The sequence below is a fragment of the Harpia harpyja genome, chromosome 20 (assembly GCF_026419915.1).
Source record: "Harpia harpyja isolate bHarHar1 chromosome 20, bHarHar1 primary haplotype, whole genome shotgun sequence".
Classification (NCBI taxonomy): Eukaryota; Metazoa; Chordata; class Aves; order Accipitriformes; family Accipitridae; genus Harpia; species Harpia harpyja.
Window position 1 is genome coordinate 9,339,887 of NC_068959.1, and position 9,895 is coordinate 9,349,781.

The 9,895-nt window shown below is 40.1% G+C and overlaps 1 protein-coding gene across 1 annotated transcript; it reads right to left on the reverse strand.

Moving 5' to 3' along the window:
• Positions 1-2,244: 2,244 nt before the first annotated feature.
• SOX30 (SRY-box transcription factor 30) lies at positions 2,245-9,683 on the reverse strand. The gene is made up of 4 exons (XM_052816692.1): positions 9,174-9,683; positions 8,009-8,188; positions 5,587-6,076; positions 2,245-3,573 (listed from the first exon to the last, which is right to left on the reverse strand). Exons 1-4 carry the CDS (start codon positions 9,409-9,411, stop codon positions 3,204-3,206), a joined length of 1,278 nt encoding a protein of 425 aa, XP_052672652.1. The 5' UTR covers positions 9,412-9,683; the 3' UTR covers positions 2,245-3,203.
• Between the last annotated feature and the right edge of the window lie 212 nt (positions 9,684-9,895).

Genomic DNA, 9,895 nt, shown 5'->3' on the forward strand with positions numbered 1-9,895 from the left:
ACAGGCAAGTGAACTTAATAGTAGAAGATTGTATATGCAGACACGTTGCATCTTTTTAAATGTATTTGTACATGTAAAGCACTGTACTCCTCTCCATGCTGCCTGCAAACTTCTCCAACACAACAGTGATTATACTGAAGTAGTTTATTCTTGTAAGGGAAGGGAAATGGGTATAACGGCACAAGGGCTTTTAATAACATCCAATCCATAAAACTGTCCAGTAAATTTGGAGAGAAAGTTTTCTCTGCAAATGGATAGCCACAAGCAGTGATCCACCGGGAAGCACTACTGAATGTATTTAGACTTTTACAGCAGCAGGAGAAAAACAAACTTAAGTTTGGAAAATCTGCATCTGATTTGTTTTTCAAGCTGAGAAGCATGCAAGGTGATTTTTAGTTTAGATTAAGGTAAACAGCAGAGAAAGAAGAAAAGAATTATCTTATAAGAGAGTAGAATACGTCTCTCTCATGTCTCAAGCACCCTCTGCCCTGCCATGAAGCAGGCTTGCAGAAGGGCACACACTTGCCAAGGGACTGGCCCTGCCTATGACCTTCTTCACACATTGCAAGAGGAGAAATAACAGCACAGATACTTGGCACTTCAGGAATCTGCATTTAGGAAATAAGTTTGAAGGTGGGCTGAAAATTACCTAGAAATGGGAGCTAAAAACCTCTTCTATCACAAGAGAATTCCCCTATGCCGGCTGCCAGAGCATGCGAAGGAATGATTCAAAGGAAGCCAGGTTTGGATGGGTTGTTCATGTAATTTTCAATTCTGTTGTAGACAAGACACAATAGTCTTCAAGATTGCTCAGCTGAGGGCTGGGTCCAATGCCATAAACCTGCGGACACAGATCCTGTACAACTGATTCAAGACTTCAGCTCTAGCTGGAAGGGCAGGAGGGATCAGCCCTACATTTTTTCTCCCATTAATATATCCAGAATGTGTTAAACCTGTCTTCTTTTTTTCCACCCTTAGTGGTATTAAACAGAACAGATATCTATTGAGCATATATATAATACTGTGTTTTCCCACACAAACAGCAAAGGTCCCACTAGCAGATGGATGCTGCGCAGCAAATGCCAAATCCCTCAGCCCACTGAAGCTCACTCTGACCTATCAGCACCGAGTTCACAAGCAGCACAGGGTAAAACTGAGCAGCTCTGAGGCGCCTCCCTTAAAACGGTGCTGGACACCCCCATATAAGAGGAAGTAAATTTGTATTATCCATGGCAAGCAACAATTCTGGACTCTGGTGCATAGAAATACATCTTATACCCTACTCCATAGTGTATAAAAAGAAAAATGGGAGAAGAGGAAAGTTAGATCTAGAGAATAATCCCACAAACAGCTGTTTTATACCCCGAAACATACTTGTGTAGGAATTAGTACATTTGCCCACATACATTCCTGCAGGCCAGATCAGCTTTCAGTGAGAAGATAATTTAGAAATGAACAGGCATTTTCTACTATTTATAAGACTTTCCTCTTAATGATTCATCTGCACTGCAGATGCAGTGGGAGCAGGGTGCTGTTTACAACACAGTTGCAATGTGTAGGGTAGACAGGATTTACTCATGCTTTCGTTTGTTTAACTACAAAATGCAGTAGTTCTCAAATGAGAAGTTTTGATCTTGGGCTTGGAAAATGGAGTTATGAGCCCACAGAAGCAGAAAAAGCATAAATATGTTGATATGAGACCAAAAATTTTAAATGCAAAGAACGCAGAGGATATCTACTCTACACTGACTTACGACTATCTTTTGAGGCATGTGGAAATTTCATTTCTACTTGTCTTTATCAATGATGCAGACTTAATGGATATAGGATGCCTAAGCCTCAGGTTCAACAGGACACTCGGAGTTCCACAGATCCAGTGTGATAACCCATAAAATACAGGATGTCCTATAAGAGATGGTCAACCTAGCTGAATCATTCCTTAGCATCCTCTGGCAGCTCAGCATGGATGGACTTCTCCATCCATGGCTTTCAGCTTTTCCCATATTTCTGTGGTAGCTGGATTTACATAATTATAAATATAAATATACACACACATATGTACACTAGTATTAGTAGCCCAAATTGTCTGAAAAAGTGACTTCAGCTCATCATTCCCAGGCACGTGCAACTTAGCTGCAGAGTAAGGTTGTGAGTTGCATGAATTATGATTTACCTGTCCCCACTCAGTTCAATGTCCATGGCTTAAAATGAAGCACTAGGGATACATTGTTCAGGTGAGTTTATTCAAATACAACAACAACAAAATAACAGGATTCCCAGAAGAAAATGACCCTCTATTCCACAAAACAGGGGAGAAAAAAAAAAATTAGTAATGTAAATTACAAATTTTGGCCAAAAAATTTTGAATTTCATTACTCTCCGAGTTCAGCACAGATGCTCTCTCTATTAAAAGCCTTTGGTATTCTTCAGAGAATTTGGTATTCTCTGGAGAATTCTTTACAATACTAACTACACTCAGGGATCAAGTCACAGCCCACTAGTGTAAGTTACAGGGCCAGATCCCATCCATTTTCCTCTCTCTGGGTGCTACCATGCCTCACCATCCCTTCTGGACAATCCCATTTTTATTAACGGAACTGGTTGCAGACCAAGGTATTACTGAAACTGATGTAGTTTTTCAGTGTGTATATACCACAAATACTACAGTTAACCAAATAAAACTTAAAACTGTCTCATCAAAGGAAAAATATAAAGTATTGCAGAATCATTCTTGACTTCACTCTCCAGGGCTTATAGTGTTTTACTGCAGCAAGAATTACATTATGGTTATAAACCAGAATTATTTCACTTGCTAAAACTCCTAAAGTAATACCTACAAAATTATGGCAAAAACCATCAAAATGCCTATTTTGGCCTTAAAAGGATGTGCTTAAACACACCTCTTCTCAGGAAAGCACATTATCACATGCTTAGAGCTGAATCCCTGTGTAAGTGCTTCCCTGAGCCAGAGCCCAAACAATGCCCTGATGAAGCAGGTGAAACTCCAAAGGCTTTTGACCTCCCCAGATCTGTATGTGATCTCTCAAAATACAAACAGATCATCAGACTCTTCAAAATGACCTGTACAGCTCACTCAAGCTACATGGGTTTTCCATTGAGCACACTGACTGAAAAAACAGTGTGGAGGAAAACATTTATTCCCCACTTATAATATTTCTCTGGATTATAATTTGTTTTAAAAATTACAATTCTTGCAACAACTTTACTTCTTCCTCGTCACTGTCAGTTACATTGATTAGGTGGATGCTGGAGGGAGTAGACGAGGTGGCTGACAAAACCTCCTCCAATGCTGCAACATCGAGCTGTGGCAGGGGGCTTAAATACCGATCCTCATTGCAGCTGCTGTGACAGGACACTACTTCAAGGTTCTCACAGCTGCGGTGGTCCTCACTTATAGTTTCTATTGGGCATTCCTTGAAAGGATAGTCTCCATCCAGAGCTGAAAACATCACCTCCTGTCTTTGGTACCTGTCTTCATAAAAGCCAAGGCATTCAGGCACTGAGCTGGAGAAATTCCCACAGCCAAATGGAGGCCGGCTGAATGGGCATGTGCTGCAATGAAAGAGATTGACAGTTGGCTTTCAGAAATGCAGATTGCCTGGACTTCCATTCAGCTAAGAAAAACAGAATGACACTGATGTTCTATGCTATTCAGCTTATCCTGTTGAAATATTCAAAGCACGCATACTTTAAAACCATGCCTAATTTAAACACTGGGGCCATAACAAGAGCTGTGCACAGATTCCATATCTGTGCATATGCACCTCTTCATGCTAGATACATGCATGACATTGCTTTGAAAACAAAAGCAAAGCCTATTGTATTTATCAATGAAATAATATCATGGGTAAACCAGCATCTGATAATCCTGCAGTATGTTAACCGACATACTTAGAATAGTAAAACAAAGCATCAAAAGTCAGTTTGTGTTAGTTACTCCTGTATGCCAAAATTTGTGACAAAGGTGGGGTAAAACGCTCTTACTTATTCTTGAGTGCACTCTTGCATCTGTTACACCGTTATTAAACAGGAGGACTGACAGAGAATCCTTGTGGTCAATATGTGGTTGTCAATGTTACTATTTAAAGAATGCATGGTGAAACATTTTTAAAAAGCAACCACATAGTAGATTGCAGGAAGTTACTATGTATGTCAAATGTAACTGTATTTCTCTGGTGTCAGAAGTTTGAATTTTTTTGGTGCAGAATAACACACTTATTGTAATTTACACAGTGTTACAGAAATTCACTACATTGTTAAGAAAACAAAGCATGCGAAGAAGTAAAGGAGCTCTACAGTGCAGACATTATAAAGACATTGATACAATGCCTGTTGAGGTTTCAAGGAGACTATTCATCTTTCCAATCTAACATTTAAATTTTTAGTGCATAAATCTACATACATACATTTGCACTGTCAATGCTACTCAGAAGTTATGATTCTTGTATGCAGAAAATGAGTTTATAGGAATATGAACTTATAAATCATTGTATTAGAAAGATCCTGCCATTAGAAAAGCTAGCAGCCTTCAGCATTCCATTGATGTGTGAACTCAGAACAGTCTTTTACGGTACAAGAACACTCCTGTCCCTCAGAGGCCTCACAAAACTGCCTAACTTCAGAGACCAAGGGCTAAGCAAAGTTCATCTTTAGTAACTTTGGGAATATATGTCCTGTGTTTCTTTAAAGGACCTCAAAAATAGAAATGTCTCATCCTGCACTTACCAGCTCATAAAGTTCTTTTGAGTTTGATGGGTCATCATCAGCCCTACTTTATGACCAGGTAGTCTTATTGCCATAGGAACATATTGATTGTTGCTATTAGTGGGAATGAGCAGTGTATAAACAGGCAGAATTTAAGTCTAACAGTCATAATAATTTGTTATGTTTGATGTTGCACAGTCACAAAAGAAAAATGATACCTTACAAAGAACAAGCATCAGTAAGCTATCAGAATTCTTGCATTTGAGCAGCACACCTGCTGCTGGGAGGGCACTGATGCTTTCCGTGCATGCTCAGCTTAGGAAATACCCACAGGATATTACATGTGTGAGCTTGTAAATTCTTTGATTAGGTGATCTCTCATTAACTGCCCAGAGACTGCAAAGGAAAAACTAGGAATTACTACTTAAGAATTCTGAAGACATTTCCCACCAGGCTGGATTTCAGAAATATTGGTATTTATGACAGCTGAAATCATAGTACCCAGGAGACATCTCACACACCTACTTTAATTTTATCCAATCATTTTCAAAATATATTTACACTGTCTCTACCTAATGCTTTTCTGTAGAAATCACCTGCACTTAGATGCATAAAGTGGAGAGAAGATAATTCTAATTACTGTGGGCTTGGGAATGCCAATTACTGCAATAGTATTATGGACCCTTCAATAACTGGGCATATATTACGAGCAGTCTCAGGCCAGCAGGTCCCACCACACAGGAGCTATAGGAAGGTAAGAGCACCTTTCCTTCTGAATGCTCCATCTTCTTTTTGTAAGTCAAATACCCTCTGCCTTTTAGCATTTGTTCTTACTGGTATTGAAATGAAGGGTTTCATTACCTTGAGGGGAAATAGTGAGGTCCAGGTACAAAGTAAGGGTGGTGAAATGAAAACCGCGGAGGTACTCCAAACAGGCTGGCTGGCTGACCAATGGGAAGAGACTCACAGAGATGTGAGTGAAGAAAAGGTGTCGCTTGGGGAAGAGGTACACCTCTAGGAAAAATAGAAACCCCTGGGTATTCCTTTGGGGGCTCACTATTAGAGACAGTAAATCTGCCATTAGTGGTGGTTATGTTACTTGGGTTTCTGCTGAAGCTCTCAATGAAAACTGGTGTAGGTCTCTTCAGAGAGCAACTGAGCCCAGATGATACATCAAGAACTTCTGTCTGAGCAGGTTCAGCAAAGTGCTGTGGTGAAATTACAGGGCGCAGGGACAGGGTTGGAGCTGGAAGAGCCACTGATGCGGTGCTTGCGCTAGTAGTCTGGAAAAGAGTAATTGGACCAGCTTGTTGAATGGAAGAAACCGGCAGACGGATGGCAGGAGTCTCACCTTTAGGAAACAGAACAGTTATTTATCAGACATGAAGAGAGGAAGAGACTGCATAAACAGCAGCATAGCAAATCACAGCCAGAGCCAGAATCGTGACCCCCAGACCACTTTCTAGCATTACTTCCCTGCAACTCACAGTCATACACAACTCAGCCTACGTGTGTTCTGGCAGATGGGTTTGGAGCCCACGCATTAAAGCTTCCTTCTACAGAAACACAAGGGTGAAAGAAAGAATTGGCTAGTGAGTGTTGAGGCTGTGAGGGCTGTGTCTTGTCCTGATATGGCCACAGAATGGGGTTGGAGCATACCCTTAGTGCCTGAAGCTCAGAAGACCTCCCAAGTCTACTAGCTGAGTTGGAGCGAGCCAAATTCCTACAAATCTGTGTGGTGCCAAAGCAGCAGTGAGGAGCAGAAGTGACAGTTAAAACACCCTACTTTCTGATATGTTTTCTTATTTGTTTCGCCAATGAATGTACCTGCTAGCCAATTTCACTTTGAAACATTTTGCAGAACATACACTTGAATGTATACTTTCAAATCACATGTCAACAGGGCTGCCTTTATACAGAAAGATTTCAAAATACATTGCGTAAGTATTTTCAAACCCCACTACCTAGTCTAAGGGTCTAAATTCCAAGTCGACAGGACTTAAACGTGTCTAGATTTTTACAGTTTGTATTTAAGAATCATTTCAATGGCAATAGGATAGTAAACTGTGGAATGAAATATAGTAGCATCTCATGGCAACACAACATTATAGGATATACTAGGGCAAGAAAACAAATAATACTTTATTCAGTCCAATTTACAGAAGGATTTGAGAAAGGATCACATCACTAACTCAGAACTTCACCAGAACAAAGCTGAGTGTTCTCTTTTACATCTTTGAATATTATCACACAGCATAAACAGGCATTTCATTTTCTTGTCTCATTATAAAGAGAGCAGCCCTTGTCATACGCTTAAAGAGAAAAATGCCATTGCCTGGATCTAAGCTATTTGTTGTTGAAATCCACTGTCCATGCACTGACAGAGCCAGAGCTCTTTCACTACAAAATATGCAGGTCAGCTATTATACCTGACTGTGGGCTGTCATGCTACACCCTATTTCACTGCCAATATTGACTTACAAAAAGGAGGATCCTTCCAGGTTAGGTGTAACTTTTTAATGCATTCCTTCTGTAACTATATTTTTATTTGTATAAAAGCTGAGCTATGTGTGCTCAAACTGGGCATATGCAAGTCCATAACAACTACATATAGCACTATTCCAGGTGTGCATAGATACCTAGGTTCATGGAAAATGTGCAAATGCAAAATTTCTTTTTCAGCTTTAATATTGCAGCACACACCTTACTAACACCCTACTAACTTCCTTTTTTATGACCTTGTTGACAATTCTGTCTGCTGTCTCATGTAAGCAGTCTAAGCTGCTGAGCATTTGCTCTAGAGCAATGGTGCCCTCACTACCAAGGAACACAACATCAGGGTGGAGGTGCCATGGACTAAGCTAACAAGCTTTTTTAGGCCTAGTAGGGCAGGGTTGAGCACTAGTGCAGTTAGAGCTGGTGAGGTAAGATATGTGAGGTGGAGACAGAACAAGAAAAAGAAACAGCTGTAGCCTAACAGGAAGCAAGTGTCACGTAATAAGAGATCCAAAAAGACCAAGAGGTAGCAGGAGGTAACCAGGAGCTACAAAGACAACAGCAGGGATCTGTGGGCAATGAAGAAGCCAGATGAATTTAAGAGGCTGAGGAAAGAGTAGGTAGAGACTAGAAGGCAGATGTGTAGTGCAGAGGAAGACTGGTAGAAAGAGTGGTGTCAAGAAAGACTGAGAAATTGTTTTAACTATATCTATACTACCATATGTATAACTTTTACTACAATAGGTAAATTTGGAATTTTTAAAATCATTCACTACTGAAAACTCACAGACTGGATGTCCAATATTGTTCTTAACATTGGGGATGACAACAGAGTAAGCAGGTGACTGGAAGGGACAAATGCCAGCTGGATTTGTAGTGATGATACTCTGAGAAGTGCCGGAAAATACAGCAGAGACAGGCAGTGGAAAACGCTTCCGTTTGCCTGGTCGTGGTTGATAAACCCAACCTGTCAGAGATGAAAAAAGATGCAGATAGCTGATTCTTGGGATGGTCTCATTCTTTAAGTAAAGCTTTGATATCTGTAATTCTTAAGTATCTAAAAAAAAATGAATCCAAAACCTGCTCCTATAGTCAATGGCAATACTCCGTTCATTTCAGTGAGCTAGCAAATGGGGTATTTTGTCAGAGGTAGAAATAAAATGGACACATTTGGGCATTGTTTTTATGTTACTAAATAGTAACTCTTTATGAGACAAAGAAATACAGAACAGTGGGGAGTGAGGTGGCACAGCTGAGGAAAGCATGTTAAGGAGAACATGACACTGTACCATGGGCATTCAGTGCGGAAGAAAACCATGACTATTCAAAATGTGGATCTTTCCTGATTGTTTCCTTAATCCCTTAAGTCTCACTTATACCTGCAGGTTACAAGGGGCAAGGGCAAATATGACCCACTAGGAATCCTGTATAGATTTTGGAGGAGTATGTTTGCCTTTGACTTACAACATTAACCAAACACATCTTCCACACCGTTATTTGGGAATCCCAGGTTTACACGTTGAAGAATCCCACAGAATACAATGCCGTTTGTCCTTCCTGTGGCATTTCCCTTTCCTGCTTTTAAGGAATGGATGCATGTGTCACCACAGGCCACCTGGGCAGCTCTTTCTGGAGCATGTAAAATGACGCAGCAAGCCATGTTCACAATAAACTCACTCTCTGGCCATTAGACTACTAAAGCATTCAGAAGAGCTGCTGTAGCTTTGGTGGTCTAAGACCATAAGAAATATCAGAGGTTATGAAGGATGAAACATCATTTTGGATGCTTTAAAAAATTAATATGCTTTCAGGCACTAGAAAGCTGACAGGACTGCATGCTTGAAATATCTGTAATTTTTTTCTAACTCTGTTACTTGCTCTAATGGAAGAGATCCATTTTTCAAAAAAATCTTGCACTTCTAAAGCATTCAGGTAAATAAATACATGTTTACCAGGAAATTCCTCTCTGTGCCTTTGTTTTATTTTCAGAGCTTCATCATAATAGGGCTGCTTCTGCTCTTCAGTCAGTTTGCTCCACTCCAATCCAAGCTGAACACTGATTTCTGCATTATTGGCAGCTGGGTTAGCTTTTGCTAGGGCAGGCCGATGAATCCTAGCCCACACCATAAATGCGTTCATTGGACGCTTTACATGGCCACTTTTGTCCTTGCTAAATGGAGTATCTGGCATACCTATGCAACAAAATGAGGAAAGATGATCATCTTCCAGGCAATATATGCAATACAGGTTACATTTAATAGTACATCAAGAGGATATTTGGCAACAGTCAAAAGAATCACTAGAGCTTTGGAACACATGAAACTCGATGCACATTTGCAGAGTGGTTCCTAGAAAAATAACTAAGGCTAAGGGAGTATCCTCCACTAACCTTCACTGAGCCACTGCCTAAGGAATCATTTATCTGGCTTTTGTTACATATTATTAAAAAAAAAAAGAAAAGAAAGAAACATATGGGACTGCTAACGCACTGGTTTTGATTTCATCTGGCTAGATTGTTTTCTTATGAATTTATAAACTTATGAATTTATAAACTAAACATTGTATAGCATAGACCATATCACTGCAAATTTGTCATCACCACCAGAATTATGTATCCAAAGCCCTAACGATGCAGGGACCAGATCTAATGATGATATGGCAGTTTAGTCCCACA